The following is an 18,470-nucleotide window of genomic DNA, read 5'->3' as shown; positions in this document are numbered from 1 at the left end:
AAAGATACCCGGATGGTCTACTATTTCCGGTTAGATTTCGAAGTGCAGATCGATCCACACTCTAACGGCTAATATTGCCCACAACCCATTGCGTGCGGGAGGGAGGAGCTTTGTGGTGATGTAAATATGGCAGCCAGACGCAGCAGCGGAGATGCCCCCTCAGCTTTTAAGTGTAAGAATTTAAATGTTTAACCCTAATTAAAGTTATCTTTCATTGTCTCGTAATATTCGGTTGATGTTGTGAAAATAAAGTACCATGGCTGTAGTACTGTGTCATCCACGTGTCTTTTTTATGTATTTCTTTTTATGTTTCTGTCTTAGATTTATACCTTACTATAAACCCTTATGAAAAAAACACCTTTTACTACACTAATCATAGTTTAACCACACTGACTTATTTGTAGTAATACTGTGGCTGTACAAATGTTAACTTTATTAAGAAATATGGTTACTAAACTTTTACTATAGTAAAAGCATGGTTCATTTTCATCGCGGTATTTCTGATTTGCAAACATAAGTATAAAATAACCATAAAATACGTTAAACAATAGTTATACTATAAACTTTAACTATTTTGACTTTAAAATAAGTAGCTTTCATTTCACATGTTGCACATGAACATCATAACCAGCCGCCTCACAAACGACCTGCGTTTGGTGTGCGTAACTAGGCAACCACGTTGTCGTTCACTTTTCATGACGTCATCGAAGTACGTCCCAGAACGTGCATACTCTTTTGCTACACACTCAAAAGTACGTACATTTTCCTCACAAAAACAGTACATACTTTTAGGTCGTAGTATAAGTAGGCGAATTGGGACCCAGCAATAGAAATAGCTTGAGATTAAACTTTCTGTGTATGTGTGTATTTTGTCATAACGCGCTTTCCGTTGCGACGTCATATTTAAACGCCATTGCAGCTGTTTTGATTTCACTCAGCGCTGCGGCTGCACAGATAGGGCGGCCTATGACATCAAAGTACAGCGAGAGCGACTCGAAAGCTGTGCATTCGACTTGATCTCGCGGTATATTGTCATACTACGGTCGGTCTGCGCAGCGCCATGTGAAGTCGATCTGACCTGTTTGTTTTGCTAGCATGTAGCTATCCACGCTAGACGTATTTCTTTACTGAAGAATAGTGGGTTTTTTTTATTTAGTAAAGAGGTTTTTATTCAGCAGAGATTATGCTTAAGAAAAGTATGATATGAGGATATTACATGTCTCGATACAGATATGTTAACTATGACAGACCCGGTGTTTCCTCGGAGTAAGCTTCTTTCATATCTGCTGCTAGCTAACGTTACATTGTTTTTGTGTTGAACCCAAATTTTTGATTTTGACAATATTGTACTTCGTTATGATCCTTGTGTTTTAACGTATAGCTTTTTGTCTTTAAAGTTATTTGCTTAAAACCTTTCAATTTTAATGTAATAGGTTTTTGGGGGGTAGGGCCAAAAACACAGTTAGGTGAACTCCTAACCTTTTCATCTTTGGTTTAGGCTAATGTTGTAATTTTGCTTAATGCATTTTTTACCAAAACAAACATTGGCCCATTGAAGGTCCCTTTATAGATTAATTAATATAAATCTTCAATATTTCTAGCAGAATTACATGGGTCCTACATGTGGTGTTACCATAGTAAAACCCATGGTATTTTTCCCTAGGTGTTAGTATTGTAGTACAGAGAATAAGATTTATCTGTCTTCTCACAGACATCCCATGTTTGGCCGTTACCTGAGCACAGCGGGTTCTCCGCCAGCTCGGACTGTTTTAAGCCACTGGAGACACTGGTATCAACCTGGTTATTTATGGTCGACACGACCACCACACGTTCAGCATCGCTCTACTCCTTTCAGCAGTGCCCGACACCCCTCTTATAATAGGCAACCGCGGCCTCCTGGTCCATATAACTGGAGCTCCTGGAGACATTCGGGTGTCCTGCCACACCAGACTCATCCCAGACAAAGCGTTCATTTTTCTGGAGGTCTGATGGACTGCTCTGCTAAAGAGCCTCCACAGAAAAGGAGAAAGAGCACAGAAGGGGAAAGATCACCAGGGGAAAGATCTCAACGCTCACCAGAACGTTCATTTACAAAAGGCACCCGGGGTCCCAAAGGAAGTCCTGAGTGGCTTCGGAATGTGCCTACTGGGAAATTTCCTTCAAGCCCAAAAAGTATTCCAGGCACACCAGGTGAGGCAACCCGATTAATACAATTTAAATTGACTGATGTGTGTTGTAATAAAAAGCCAAATTCACTTTTTCTTGTCTTTTACAGAGTTGAGGAGAATTTGGGAGGATCTTTCTTGCCCCCGTAATGCTAGACCCTCTGCAAAAGGGGGAAAACAAAAATGTCCTTTTGATTTCTCCGTAATGTCGTACAATATCCTCTCCCAGGACTTGCTCTGTGATAATGCTTACCTTTACAGACACTGTAATCCCCCTGTTCTGGACTGGCAACACAGGTTTTCAAACATAATCAAAGAGTTGGAGCAACGCAGTGCTGATGTAAGTGACTGAATATCCTTTATTGTGCACTTGCATTATTTTAATTGGCCTTTATATTGGATTTTTCACATTCATAAAAACTATTAAATTGCAGGATTAGCTTTTCTGGTAAAGGTGTCACATCTGTTTTTTTATCCTTTCTATGCGTACAAACTGCACACATCACAAAATGCCATCTAGGATTATGTGATTTTATGTCATGACTTTGTTCACACAGCATTTAAAAGCTACCCCAGCAATATTACAACTCCATGATCCAGGAAATAATGTATACATACGCCCTATGTGTATATGAGATATGACATAAGGTCGTATTTAAGTAAATGCTGTTACATTTACTGCCAAGGCTTATTGTGCAAATGTGCTGATATTTCTGCAATAACTTTTCTGTGCAGATAATGTGCCTGCAGGAGGTGCAAGAGGACCACTACAAGGAACAAATCAAGCCTTCTCTTGAATCTTTAGGTATTTTTAGTGTCATTGTTTTAGGATTTAATTTTTTGTGTAAGAATTTAGATTTAAAGTTTTAATTCTTTATAATTAAATAATGAATCTCTTTTTATCAGTATGCATGAAAATCTGATATTCATTTATATGGGTTATTATATAATTGAAGGTACTTGTTGTGCACAGTCATTATTTTGTTCTGATTTTTCATTGTGTTACCAGGGTAACAGTGTTGACATGTATGTGTGACACAGTGTGCGTTTTCCTGTTTCCGGTTTCAGCACTAACAACATAAACAAACAGCTTTCGTGGAACAAGTGTAATTTCCCATAAATAACGCAAAGGATCAATAACAACAGAGTACTTTTAGAGTACTTTATTTCTGATAACAAGCAAAATAAACAACAAGTAGATTACATTAGTTCATAGCTAAAGCGTATTGGCTGCCAAACCTCCCTTCAAAAAGTGGTGATCCACTGTCTCCCCTCGTCTTTAGGAAACCAAAGCATTTGTTATTTTCGACAAAGTATTTGTTGCGTTCCAGAGTTCAGTTTAGACATTAGTCAGACCATTAAACAAACAAAATCGAAATTTAAGTTCTGTTCAGACTAGGGGTGGGTAATAAATCGTCTGCGATTCTCGTGCGTATCTCATCAGTAAATCGCCATCACCTGCTTTCAGATGGAGCGGCATTTACTACACAGAGCCGTATTTCACTGAGAAGCTCGGCAAAATCGCATAGTGGTGATTTGTCCACGATTATGAACGCAATTTTGCCTAGCTTTTTGGTGAAATACGGCTATGTGTAATAATTGCCGCTCCATTTGAAAGCAGGTTATGGCAATTTACTACTAATCACGAAACCAGCTTTACTGATGAGATACGCATGAGAATCGCAGGCGATTTGTCGCCCACCCCTAGACCAGACACGTAACTGTAAGATTTTTTGGTTCAACTTAACTTATTCCCAACCATTCTTTTTTTAAAAAGTTGCCCACCAGCATTTTCTTCTATAAATATATAAACATGTAAATATATTAAATGAAAGAACATACCCTTTGCTTTCAAACAGACAAAACGGGAAAAAGTTTAATCCCATCTTCATTTGTTCTCTGTTTATACCATATTTTTTTAAAAATTGAGTAATAGCAACATCTAGTGAATAATAGCGTAATTACAGGTTACCATAAAAACTCTTCAGGTAAGCGTCATTGGTTGGGAAATGTTTTCTCTTAATTGACGAGAAAACCTGTTAACGGCGGGAAAAGAGTTAAAAAAGTACATAACCAGTTTGCCTTAAAGTTATTGCGGAGGATTTTCTTTTTCCGGGTGGATCATCAAGACTATTGGTCCTCCTAGTTGTCAATTAGAAGTGTTGCGCAATTGTATTTTTTTTTAAAAGTGGAGAAGGCAGTTCTTTTCTAAAATTCGAGAAAATCCTCCGCTACAGCTTTAATTTTGGGTAAAATTAATATTAGTTAATATTAGTTAGCTAGTTAGTTTTTGTTTTAACAGTGTGCACATATATGATCACAGATACATGATAATAACACAGTAACACAGTAGAGCATCTTTATCTGTCATTGAAACAGGCTACCACTGCGAGTTCAAACGGAGAACAGGTGTGAAGCCTGACGGATGCGCCGTGGTCTTCAAACGTGAACGCTTCTCTTTGGTCTCCTGTCATCCCGTGGAGTATTTCCGTCGTGGAGTCCCTCTCCTAGACCGTGATAATGTGGGCCTGGTTCTGCTGCTTCGACCCATCGACTCCAGCTGCTCTTTTACAAACGTCTGTGTGGCCAACACACATTTACTGTACAACCCCAGACGTGGTGACATTAAACTGGCCCAGCTGGCTGTGCTCCTGGCAGAGATAAGCAAGGTGGCTCAGTTACCTGATGGCAGCTTCTGTCCTGTGGTGCTTTGTGGGGATTTTAACTCTGTTCCTGGGTCTCCTCTATATCACTTTATTAAGGAAAGCAATCTGGAATATGATGGCTTGCCGACTGCGAAGGTGGGAAACGGTTCCTAAAAATATAGTTTATAGTTATAAACCCTGGAAATGTTTTTAAATTTATGTTTATTTTTATTTTGCAGGTGTCAGGGCAGGAGGAGAACGCAAGAGGGCAGCGTATTCTCACTGTGCCAATTTGGCCCAAAAGTCTGGGCATCTCTCAGAAGTGCCAGTTTGAAAGCCCAAGCAAAGGTGTTGTCACAATTTATTTCTTCACCATGTATCACCAAATGTAATATAAACAGACACTGATTTGTTAAGAAGAGGTGGCAAAACATTTTTAATTTGACAATTGACGGAGAGGCAATACTCTTAAGGTATCAGAAGTAACAGATGAGGAAAATCACACACAATTTGTCATCATTACCATCGATATTCATAATATACACAGGGTTCCCATGGGTCAAGGCACTAGGAAGTTTTTGAAAATATACATACATAGATACAGGTAATTGAAAGTGCTGGAATCTATTTTATGCAAGAAGTTTTCTGGGGGAAAGAATCCATATTATTCCCTGTTTAGTGTAGGATAATATCATAAAATTTCTAGACTGTTTAAGCACACGTGCTAAATGGTTAGCTTAAAATGCTTATATCTTCTGAATGCGAATGTTGATTCATACCCAAATGCTTTTTTGCATAGTTGTGTTTGACACATGAAAACATCTCTGGTTACGTATGTTATTGTTCTTCCCTTAGAAGGGAACGAGACGCTGCGTCTCACTTGCCATACTTCCTGCATCCCTGTAACACCGTCTTTGACAATATGTCAGATAGCGATATTCTTTCTGGCTCCGCCGTCACCCTGTCTTTGTCGTTAAGCCTCACCATTGTTTAAATTTGATATACACATTCAGACACACTTACCATTGGAGACATCCCCAAAGTGTCACTGCAGTGACGCAGCGCGAGTTCCTTCAAAAGGGAACTGTAACAATGTATCTTAAAAGGTAACACGATGTAACCTTGCTCTCACTTGAAATGTGTCCCCACATTTAGTCCTTGAATTTAAGGGTATTGGACCTGGAAAGTCCTTGAAAGGTCCTTGAATTTGAAGTTAATTAAGGTGTGGGAACCCTATATACAATGCCAGGTGTCATGTATTAGAAAATCTGAACATTCATATTGAGAAGATTCGTAAAGTTCCCTTTAATGCAGAATATGATATTAACTATAGATATCTTCTGCTAAGTTTGACAACTAAAGTATATTAAAAGTGCACAGTATTGCTATGTTGAATAATAAGCAGCAGTAACATTTTTGAATGGGTTGAAAAGATTTCATGTTATATAATTCCTTTCACAGATCCCGAAGTGAAGGATTTGGAGCAAGAGGCTTTAGCAGAAATTGATGGGTAAATTCATGAGCCTGTATTCATCATTCATGACAAAGACAATTGCAAATATATCTTTCTCCCTTTTCTCAGCATTCTGCATATTTAAAGCAAATTGACTTGACAGTAGGCGCTGTTCTGCAAATTTAGGAAAATGATTTGATGGCTAAAAGCAACTGAAACGTTATTCCCTGCATGTCAGTCTTTATTTACAAACATTAAACATTGCGTTCTCATGTGATCTGTTTTGTAGATTTACCAAGCCAAGCATTCAGCACAGTTTGCAGCTGACCTCTGCATACTCCCACTACCTAAAAGAGAGCGGTCACCCTGAGATCACCACCTGTCACTCAAGGACAGCCATCACTGTCGATTATATCTTCTACACCGCAGCCATGGGAGATGTGATGGCTCATCCAGGTGTGATTTATGTCTCTAAATGTAATTTTTTCCACTTTAGCTGCTGTAGTATCTATGTGACCTTGTCGAATGAACATGTATTTGTATTTTTATTTTTAATAAAAGTACTCTTGTAGAAAAGATGCCGGTAGACTACTAATGAAGACGTTACGTCACCACTCTTGTAAACATGTGAGCTGTGATGCTGCAGTTTGATGCAGTGCAGTACATTTCACAGAAAATAAAAACTGCTGCTGGTTACAATGGCTCAAGAAACTTCACAAAACTACTGATCATGGTCAAAAAAACTGTGCTTTGTTAACCCCAACAACACACAGACACATTAACATGAGATCATTTTAAATCTTAGATTTTAAATTTGTCATCAAAATGCACAAAGTGTTTGTGTTTTGTAATGCGGTCACTCAAAAAAACAAATATTTAACAAAAAGGGGTAGGCTATAATAACACAATTTTGTTATTTATATGGCTGAATGTGCATACCATAATCTTTTTTTTTTTGTTTTTTTTTTTTATAAGTTTCTTTTTGTATTTCTATACCATTATAATTTTTGTTGCTATTAATGCTTATTAAAACACACCCATCCTAGATTATTATGTATTTACTTATGATTGTTATTATTATTATGATGATTATTATAATTACCATTATTTTTTTATATTAATAATAATACTATTGTTAATAACAGAGATATTGAATAGTGTTGGGAAGATATTTTATTTTGTATAAGGACAGTAACGATTCAAATGAATATTATAACACTAAATATACATAATTAAAATACATAAATAATAAACTATAATCATTATTATTATTATTATTATTGGTATTATATAATTGTCAATGTTGATAAACACACTCATTCTAATAATTATGTATCAACTTATTATAATTATTATTATTATTACTATTATTGTTATTATTATCAAAAATATTATGCTTTTTTAGCCTACCATAATCCAAAAGATTGCACATACACATACTAATTTGTTTTTTTTATTATTTCTAACCCAGAATGCAGTGTGTCACCAGAGATGGGTCTACAGCTGCTGGGCAGACTTGCCCTGGTGGGGGAAGCTGAACTCGAAAAAGTCAATGGCCTTCCTAACCAACACAACTCTTCTGATCACCTGCCTCTTCTGACATGTTTCCGTTTACACCCTCGAACAGACAACTAACAGATCTGCAGTGTTTACTTGCATCATACAGCCTTGCATTGTGTGACCTCATCAACAGTATATGAACTTGCAGTACGGTTCAGTCATCATCATGTGGTTTTTTTACAGACAAGTGACCTTCATACAGTCAGGAACTTTAAAAGAAATTGCATCACATACCTTTATCCTATGACAAACTTGAAGCAGAAGTGGAGCTTGTCTATAATGGGACAGTCTCACGCACACTTCACTTCAACAAATAGGGACATTTTATTTAATAAGAAAGAAAGAAAAATGGCAGCTTTCAGACTAAGAAAGTAAATAAATATGTTTATATTTTAAGTTTAGACTGATTTTACAGTGCATTTCTGTTTCACACATTTTAAAGACAAAGAGCAAAAAATAAATAATTTTATCTTTAATGAACTGTTGATATGCGTCTTATTTGTTTGTGATAAACATATTATTATTGATATTGGGGACATGTCCAAGTTCAATAGTTAAAATATCATTGAAATGAGGTTTTGCTGCAAAATCGAGACATTATCCATTGAAAAAGATGTTGAGTAGTTTTAAGTCTAGATTTTACTTAAAGCTAAGACAACCTGACAGATTTTCTTTTCTCACTATGTCTGATAACGCCACCTCATATGTGAAGCAAGAAGACAGTCTGATGATTTCTTTGTTGCATCCTAATGATTCATAAAGGCACTAAGCATGACTTGTTTCCCTCATAACTTTCCAACATGGCTGTCTGTCTGAATGAAATATTACAGTACAAATAGGTTTTGAAAGTGATAGCTGCAGTTCAATGGGATTTGCAAAGCACTTTGTTTTATCAAAATCCAGTCGGTCATGCGTTCAGTCAATGGAGTGTTCTTTAACAAGTCCTGAATATTTGGTGTGTGTTTTTGGAAAGCTCAGGAGATTTTTTTCCCTAAAATTTGCAGCAGATCTATCCCAGAGACATTGCTTTTGTAAGCGGATTAATACTGGCACATTTCTTCTATGCTAATGAAAAGGCTTCACTCAGGATAGATTCTTTATATTGCTGTGCACATGGCCATGAGATTTATGAACATAGGCGCTGGCCTGTGTTACATCACACCTTGTTTAATCTTAAATCCCTTATTTTGCAACCTGCTGTTTGTCATAGAAAGAACCGCCTATATCCAGATGAAAGCCTGCATTTGCACTTGCCATTCATTGCACTTTTAGCCCGTGTAACCTAAGTTTTGTTAGAAACCCCTGGTCAGAGCCTGACTCCACCCACTGGCAATATTTGAAAAATGCAAGAAAAATGGGCAGATCCCAACGGAGATAGAGGGGACGAACTAAGTGTGTGGTGAGATCGTAACAAGGGCGTGGTGAGCTTGAACCTGCTTACGTCACGAGTAATTTTTTGGACCCAACATCCAATTGGAAAATTCAACTGCAGTAGCCACCGTTCAACCTGAAGAGGGCAGCACTCAGACGTTTTTACACCATATATTGTAGTATTGAAACACTTTATATCCAAATGTCAAAAAGCTTACTAAAATCAATGAACAGCACTAACAAAGCATAATTTTTACAGATCATTAATTTAAAAAAGTTGGTTTAGTTACTCTTTAAGCTTTACAAAAAAAATGCAAGGAAGAATTCCTCTTAAACTGAGCATTTTATCTGGTAAAGTCATCCAGTATTTATCATATCGCAATATACATCGCAGAAAAACATATAACATTGCAATGTAAGTTTTTCCCCACTATTGTGCAGGCCTACTGCGCGCTAAAGATGGTTTCAGATGTTATCAACCATATATGTATAATAAAAGTTATATTTGTTACAGCGGAGTCTCTAACATCATCACCTGACGGCTATCTTACCACAGGCAGCTCGTTCACTCGTAGCATTGAGTTTTAATGGTGCAGGTACTTATAAATGGACAACTTCAATTGTCTATCAATTTTCAAACGGTTTGGTTTCTTACAAACGTTATTAACGTGGCTATAATTCTGGATGCTTTAACAGGTTTCACAGGGTTTTTTTTAGTATACGTATGCAGTGTCATAGGTATATATTTGACGTTTATAACAAACCAAACCGTTTCCCCTAGCAACAATGTCTTTATTTTCATTTTAAATTATTTAATTTTGTGTTATTTTTGTTAATTTTTCATACAATTTATATTTGGATACACTGCTGTAATATTTTTATTACTGTCAATTATTCAATAATAAAAAAACAAACCGTTTATAAATCGGTAGAAAATAAAGCAAGTTATGGTCGTCATGTAGCTTCGGGTAAACTCGGCAAAGAATCAATAACATCGAAGTCCTTTTAGAGTAGTTTATTATTGCTGAACAAGCAAAATAAATAAGTACTTACCTTAGTTCAAATTATAGCTATCAAAAACTACACCGAGCTCTCGGTACTGTTTTAAAAATGTACTATATAATGAATACAATGTTAACGATAAACCTCCCTTCACATAAAATAGTGGTTATCCATGATCACCATCTTTAGGAAACCAAAACATTTGTTATTTTTGATGAAGTATTTGTTGCAGAGTTCAGGGCTGCGTTCAGCCCCGACAAAACGTTGCACAACGTTTATTAAACAGAAACGGTGATGCATTGAACACCCTGTTGTGATGACGCAAGAGTTGCAACTACGGTAGCTGTGAGGCCATTCTTTGTGTTCTTTTTTAAATGTTTCTAAAGCCTGATGAAATCGTTATAAATGTGTGTTTAATACTGTAAAATACCCTCGATGTTACAGTCACTGACCTTGCCGTCCAGAATGAAAGACAACATTCCAACTTGAACCCATTGAGCGAGCTGTCTCTTTACTACCGCGTGGTTTTATACATCTTGCCGCTGATTGGGCCGACATTTCTGACACACCCACCAAACAAGAGAAAACGCTTCTAAAACCTGTTGCATTCCGTTGCACGCCGTTTCCAGGAAACATGTCGTTCAACCCGGAAACCGTAGCAAAACGTTGCGCACCGGTGTGAGATTGAACGTGCCCCAGTTTAGGCCCTGTCCCTAAATGGCACACTCCGGACTTGTGGTCCTCCTCAGAGTCCACACTTTGATGACATCACGTAGTCCAGACTTTAGGGACCCTTGATGTGAGTCCACGTGGGTGCACCGGAGTCGTATTTTGGGACAGACTCGAGCATCACCCCGGAAATAGGAAGAGAGGTTGCCCGTCAGTGTGAACTCCTCCCTTCCGTCGCCTGATTGGTCTGATTGACCTTTCGCAAGGACTTCTGGGTTGGCAAAGTGCGCGAAGCCTGCTGCAGTGCGGGCTTCGCTGAAGACCGCATCAAGGGGGCAAAGGAGGCGCTGATGAGCACACTTCAAAGCGTAAAAATGACAGATGGGACACCCTACGGACTCGTAGACTAAGCGGGAACGCGCAATTTAAGGCCACAAGACCGAAAGTCCACATGAAGTGCGCCATTTGGGACAGGGCCTATGTCTCTAGTCAGACCAATAAACAAGCTGCCCACACGCATGACAATGCACGTGTGTCCAATGAAACCGCCACGTGACACAGACGCGTTTCAGGGAATTCTCCTTATTATGGTGCGTTCCAGGCAGGTTTTTAAACCCGTGAGTTACGACTTCAAAACCACGACTCACGACCCTATGCGTTCCAGGCAGCCTGTAACTCGTGTTTTTACAACCTTCTACTGGTGAAAGTGCTCTGGAACGGCAGTCAAACCCGTGACTTCCCACCCGTGAACTCGTACTAGATCGACGTACTCCCAGTTCAAAGTCGTGAGTCGTGGTTTTGAAGTCGTGAGTTACGGGTTACAGGTTGCCTGGAACGCAGCATTAATTCCCCCATTATGACGTCATATAGAACGTTCACTCAAGCGTGGTAGAACGATAACTGTCTGGATTATTCTATCATTCTGAGGTAAGTATCAGAACAGTAAAGGTGCAGAAAACAGGTGTTGCGAGACACTCGTGTAAGTTATTTGCTTTAATTATTGTAATCATTTAATCTTAATTATTTGACTTAATTATTTACCTATGTTAGACACAAATAATATAAATAGTTTTTAAGGTAATTTAAAATATTTTTGCTGTGCAGTGGGCTGGGAAAGCGCCAAATACGGATGATGTACTGAATCCAACAGGTTTTTAAAAGCTGTGTACTACTGTGTAAAACGTACTTATGATCTTAAGCCGTTTTTGTGAAAACATACAAGGGGCACTGCTAGTCGGAATTCAGACAGTAATTATTTGGAGGTTGTTAAATGTTAAGTGAATTGTGTGTCAACACTTGTCTCTTGAGGTGTCTCCCCTCATCCCATCCTATCACACGAAGACAAACAGGACGGCCCAAAGACGTAACTGTTAACTTAAGTTGTGAATTTATTTGTGAAATAACACATAACTTTAGTTATTAATCGTGGTCATAAAGTTAGCCAGTTAACGTTATAAGGTCACCGAGTTAAATGTATCATTTCAGAAATAATGTGAAGTCCGCTGAATTAAGGATTAGCCTTTTAAAACGAGTTATATTGGCATCTGCGTATATAATCAAGTTTTGATGGCTAATTACTTTATGTTGTAGTGTAAATGATGGGGATTTTCTCAGGCCGCTGTGAGGCAATTTTTCCTTTACCGCTGGCGGAGCGCGCGGATGCAGCATTCGCAGTGATGCCAGGTCCCATTATTAAAATCCTCTTTTGACCTTTTATTTAGTATTTTAGCAATTAATGAGACACTTTAACAAATTTATAAAGTGGCGAGTTGGTGCAGGTTGGTGTTAGCGATGTCTCTGAATTATTTACTTAGCCAATTTTGATATGGTTTTTTTCCGTTTAAATATCTGACAACACTGGGTGAACTGACAGAGTTAGCACATCACTTAGTGCGACAGGTTATTGCTGTTATTGGTACTTTAATGTTGACTGGCAGGCTTTACAGTCGAGATCAAAATTTAAGAATATTTATAAACACTTTATAAATTTGTTTGGGTGGTTATTAACGCATGTTTCTGTGGTGTGACAAACTCAAAACACATATTTAATATCACTTAACTTACACAGACTTTAAATGGATAAATATAGAAAAGTTGCTGAAACATGCCTTACATGCCATTTTTGCCAACAGAATAGCAATTGCCAGTAATTGAATTAAGAGGTGATGACAGTGGGAGGTGGAGGGACATATACACAACATTTTTTCCTTTCAGGTTTGTTTATTATACTTTGTATCTTGCGTAATTATTATAAAGATTGAAACATTTAATGAAAAAAAGCTAAACAATGAACTTTTTCCCCTACAGATTTATTGTCAGCATTTTAATTCAGAGGTGGATTCCAGTGGGTGGAGGAGGGCCAATATACACAATTTTTTTTCTTTCAGGTAATAACTTGTTTGTTTGTTTATTATACTTTGTTTCTTGCGTAATTATTATAAATATTTGTATATGTTTTTATTGAAACATTTAATGAAAAAAGCTAAACAATGAACTTTTTCCCCTACAGATTTATTGTCAGCATTTTAATTCAGAGGTGGATTCCAGTGGGTGGAGGAGGGCCAATATACACAACTTTTTTTCTTTCAGGTAATAACTTGTTTGTTTGTTTATTATACTTTGTATCTTGCGTAATTATTATAAAGATTGAAACATTTAATGAAAAAAAACTAAACAATGAACTTTTTCCCCTACAGATTTATTGTCAGCATTTTAATTCAGAGGTGGATTCCAGTGGGTGGAGGAGGGCCAATATACACAACTTTTTTTCTTTCAGGTAATAACTTGTTTGTTTGTTTATTATACTTTGTTTCTTGCGTAATTATTATAAATATTTGTATATGCTTTTATTGAAACATTTAATGAAAAAAGCTAAACAATGAACTTTTTCCCCTACAGATTTATTGTCAGCATTTTAATTCAGAGGTGGATTCCAGTGGGTGGAGGAGGGCCATTATACACAACTTTTTTTCTTTCAGGTAATAACTTGTTTGTTTGTTTATTATACTTTGTTTCTTGCATAATTATTATAAATAATGTATATGTTTTTATTGAAACATTTTATGAAAAAAAAGCTAAACAATGAACTTTTTCCCCTACAGATTTATTGTCAGCATTTTAATTCAGAGGTGGATTCCAGTGGGTGGAGGAGGGCCAATATACACAACTTTTTTTCTTTCAGGTAATAACTTGTTTGTTTGTTTATTATACTTTGTTTCTTGCATAATTATTATAAATATTTGTTTATGTTTTTATTGAAACATTTTATGAAAAAAAAGCTAAACAATGAACTTTTTCCCCTACAGATTTATTGTCAGCATTTTAATTCAGAGGTGGATTCCAGTGGGTGGAGGAGGGCCATTATACACAACTTTTTTTCTTTCAGGTAATAACTTGTTTGTTTGTTTATTATACTTTGTTTCTTGCATAATTATTATAAATAATGTATATGTTTTTATTGAAACATTTTATGAAAAAAAAGCTAAACAATGAACTTTTTCCCCTACAGATTTATTGTCAGCATTTTAATTCAGAGGTGGATTCCAGTGGGTGGAGGAGGGCCAATATACACAACTTTTTTCTTTCAGGTAATAACTTGTTTGTTTGTTTATTATACTTTGTTTCTTGCATAATTATTATAAATAATCAGGGTTCTAAATTAACTTTTTTGACCACCAGCCAAAGTGGCTGGTAACTTTCTAAAGTTACCAGCCAAACAGCATTTCCACTAGCCAAATTTTTTCCGGTGAAAATAAGATAAATTATGAGTGCCACTGAATGCAACAATGATTCGTTTTTTCTTTCGCGTGCATGCGACAATCCTGACAAAACATGACAACATTTTTGTGATGAAACATAAGTAGTTATAACGGGGCACCTCTCGTCAAACTTTTATGACCCCCTCCCCCACCCGGTGACAGTTGCTATCTGACAGGTCGTTTTTATGACCCTTTGACAGGGGGGCGGGACCATCAATCAAAATCTGGACAAGTTGTCAACTTTAGACAGAAAGTATTTAATGGGTTTATGACGGGTCATTTAGAGTGATTGTTTTTCCTGAGTGTGTTTTATGTTAAGCGTATGGTGTCATGTTTAATGACGGATCGTGTTTCGACATTTACTGTTTATTGACATTTGATGTCAGATCTCAACCATCCTCCCACCTTTGCTCGCCCCGTGCGCTTCTCAATACTGACTTTCACACCGCGGGTGTGTTGTTGAATCTAAAGTTTTGCAACAGCATAAGTTTATTTAAAGGCAATCACTAATCATATATATATATATATATATTAGATGTACCATGCTACGCTTAAAGCCGATGTTTTCTATCGAGCTATAGTTTCTGATCAGACACAAAGTCTGAACTAAATAAAATTTTAAACGGTTCACGAAGTCCGGGAATCTTTTCATGACCTGGTCTACAGTTTCACGCGTATTAAAGATCCGGCGGTGTCTGACAAAGCGTCGGGTGATTGTTCATATCTGTCATTTAAAATAAAGTTAATAAATGTAATTCTGTCCACTATGGCAAAATAGGAATTTATTTTAGATTTAGACAAATCATGAACAATGCTACGATTAAAACATTTGTTTGTAACATCACAAGTTATTTAATGAAATATTCCGTATACGTGTATAGTTTAAGCAATGATCTGAGCCATAACCTTCGGAGCCGGCAATACTACAATCTTTAGACGAAAGTCTAAACTAAATACAATTTTAAACGATTCATGAGTTCCGTGAATCTTTTCATAACCTGCACTATAGTTTCACGCGTATTAAAGATCCGGCGGTGCCTGACAAAGCGCAGGGTGAGCGTTCATATCTGCCATTTTAAAATAATGTTAATAAATGTAATTCTGACCACTATGGCAAAATAGGATTTTATTTTAGATTTAGGGGAATCTTTAACCAGGTCTCTGATTAAGACATGTGTATATGTGCACAGATGGTGACAGAGAAACTTATATATGACGTTAATAAACTTTTAAATGTTTTTAAGACGTATTCACCCCATTTTTGGGGGTTTTATTTTTAATTAAAGGCTTCTTAAAACATGTGTGAATATGTGTATATTATACAAAGAGTCTTATATTGTCTGCTCTGACAAAAATAAAGTATTATTCTAGACTTAGGGGAATTGACTGCATGTGTCTTATAAATACAACTTGATAATACGTTTGTTTTGTAAAGAGACTTCTTTAAAGTCACGCAAGAATAAAATATTTTAGTTGTAACTGGTTAAACTTAAAGCCGATATTTTCTATCGAACTAGTCTATTTTCTGTACAGACACAAAGTTTTCTGATGCTGATATTATGTCAGTGTGTGTTTGTGTGGGGGTCGTGTGATGTAATCTTTGCAAAGTTTATGACCGAACCTTTATTGGGGAGCGACAAGAGATCCCCCGGAATCAGTTTGGATCGAGCAGAGCTGTTATACTCAAGTCTATTGGTATGTATGTGTTTCGCTGTGTTCGTTCCAGTATTTTGTCTGATTTATTTAAAAACTAAAAATTCGATCTCTGGTATTGCAGCGAAATTGTCTAAACTGGTATTAACTATTCCTGGTAAATCGCGGAGAAGAGTGGCCAGAACAAAAAAGTCAGACCGAGACTAGAACCTCCCGCAGCTTAACACGGAAATCTTGGAACAAAAGAGACGCCGACTGGCTCGTGTTGTCCGGTGTGTTTTTATTTAATCCTGTTACAATAGATTTAAACAAACTGGTTTGGTTTAATATTTTCTAATAACATGTGTTATATGTTTTAAAGGTTTGGATATCAGAGGCAAAGCGAACGTTGTGTGTACTATTGCAAAATATATAGCGGATCTCCACGGTACGTTTATCTTGCATAAGAAAATTGTTTTATTTAGATATTTGTCCTAATAACTTGTTTTTATATGTTTACAGGTTAGGATACAGACCACAAAGCTTTGGACGTATCTTTAAAAAAGATTAAAATCAGAGACTTTTTGGATTTGTCTGGGGACATTTTAAACATTTTGTGGCAAATTGGATTTAAAACATTTAGGATACTGGATACCTAGTTTGATTTGTCCACAGAGTTTGTTTAAGACGTTTTCACCGCATTTTAGGGTTTATTTTTAATTAAAGGCTTCTTAAAACATGTGTGAAAATGTGTATATTATACAATGAGTCTTATATTGTCTGCTCTGACATAAATAAATTTTTATATTAGATTTTAGATCAATTGACTGTGTGTGTTTTATGTCAAGCGTATGCTGTTATGTTTAATGACGGCTCGTGTGACAGCTTGTGTTTAGGCATTTGATGTCAGATATCACCCCTCCTCCCTCCTTTCGCACAAGACCTGCATTCTTTCACAGGGGTGCGTGTTGTAAAGCGATTAAAGATTTCTAAAACTCAATGTTGGTAAAACAATCCCCCCATTACGGTGTCAAAAAAGTAAAATGTTTATTTTAGATTTAGACAAATCATGAACAATGCTACGATTAAAACATTTGTTTGTAACATCACAAGTTATTTAATGAAATATTCCGTATACGTGTATAGTTTAAGCAATGATCTGAGCCATAACCTTCGGAGCCGGCAATACTATAATCTTTAGACGAAAGTCTAAACTAAATAAAATTTTAAACGATTCATGAGTTCCGTGAATCTTTTCATGACCTGCTCTATAGATTCACACGTATTAAAGATCCGACGGTGCCTGACAAAGCGCCGGGTGAGTGTTCATATATGCCGTTTTAAAATAACCTTAATAAATGTAATTCTGTCCACTATGACAAAATAGGATTTTATTTTAGATTTAGGGGAGTCTTTAACCAAGTCTCTGACTAAGACATGTGTATACGTGCACAGATGGTGCCAGAGAAACTTATATATGACGTTAATAAACTTTTAAATGTTTTTAAGACGTATTCACCCCATTTTGGGGTTTTATTTTTAATTAAAGGCTTCTTAAAACATGTGTTAATATGTGTATATAATACAAAGAGTCTTATAGTGTCTGCTCTGACAAAAAATAAATTATTATTTTAGATTTTAGGACAAATGACTGCGTCTATCTTATAAATACAACTTGATATATACGTTTGTTTTGTCAATAGACTTCTTTAAAGTCACGCAAGAATAAAATATTTTAGTTGTAACTGGTTAAACTTAAATGTACTATTATCTATTTAACTATAAGCTATATTTTCTGAGCAGATATTTTTCTGTTTCTGATGCTGGTCTTATAACAGTGTGTGGGAGATGATGGCTGTTCACAGCAGGTGGCGGGTTGTAAACTAGGGTCTTTTTAAAACTGTAGTGGTAAAAAATGTAATAGCACATTGACAAAAATAAAGCATTTGGTTGTAACAAATTATTTAATGAAATATTCAGTATGTGTATAGCGATGAACGGTGTCAAAATCACCGGGGTCCCAACAATACTATAGTCTTTAGACTAAAGGGTATTTATTTTAATATAAATAAAATCTTAATCTTTTCGTGCACAATATTCTGATCACGCCATTAGATTGTGTACCAGCGTTTACAATAGAGAACATACGCGGATGAGTGTTCATATACACCGTTAAGAAACTTTTTTTTTAAACGATTAAAGACATTTTCAAATC

The 18,470-nt window shown here is 36.4% G+C and overlaps 1 protein-coding gene across 1 annotated transcript; it reads left to right on the top strand.

Annotated features, from left to right (window-relative positions):
- The first annotated feature begins 1,068 nt into the window (after positions 1–1,068).
- angel2 (angel homolog 2 (Drosophila)) lies at positions 1,069–8,299 on the top strand. The gene is made up of 9 exons (XM_065256164.2): positions 1,069–1,266; positions 1,712–2,190; positions 2,276–2,505; positions 2,901–2,970; positions 4,545–4,966; positions 5,050–5,158; positions 6,272–6,320; positions 6,553–6,719; positions 7,735–8,299. The coding sequence occupies exons 1-9, from the start codon at positions 1,217–1,219 to the stop codon at positions 7,896–7,898; spliced, it is 1,740 nt and encodes a 579-aa protein (XP_065112236.2). The 5' UTR covers positions 1,069–1,216; the 3' UTR covers positions 7,899–8,299.
- The last annotated feature ends 10,171 nt before the right edge of the window (positions 8,300–18,470 follow it).

Source organism: Paramisgurnus dabryanus, chromosome 12, assembly GCF_030506205.2.
Source record: "Paramisgurnus dabryanus chromosome 12, PD_genome_1.1, whole genome shotgun sequence".
NCBI lineage: Eukaryota > Metazoa > Chordata > Actinopteri > Cypriniformes > Cobitidae > Paramisgurnus > Paramisgurnus dabryanus.
The sequence above is the reverse complement of the archived record's forward strand: the minus strand, read 5'-3'. Positions and strand labels throughout refer to the sequence as shown.

What these genes read in the sequence shown, in the direction of transcription:
- angel2 (XM_065256164.2), top strand. Translation starts at nt 1,217, where the DNA reads ATGTCTCGATACAGATATGTTAACTATGACAGACCCGGTGTTTCCTCG. An exon ending in AAGTATTCCAGGCACACCAG is followed by an intron (nt 2,191 to 2,275) that starts GTGAGGCAACCC and finishes TGTCTTTTACAG; the next exon opens with AGTTGAGGAGAATTTGGGAG. An exon ending in GTTTGAAAGCCCAAGCAAAG is followed by an intron (nt 5,159 to 6,271) that starts GTGTTGTCACAA and finishes TTCCTTTCACAG; the next exon opens with ATCCCGAAGTGAAGGATTTG.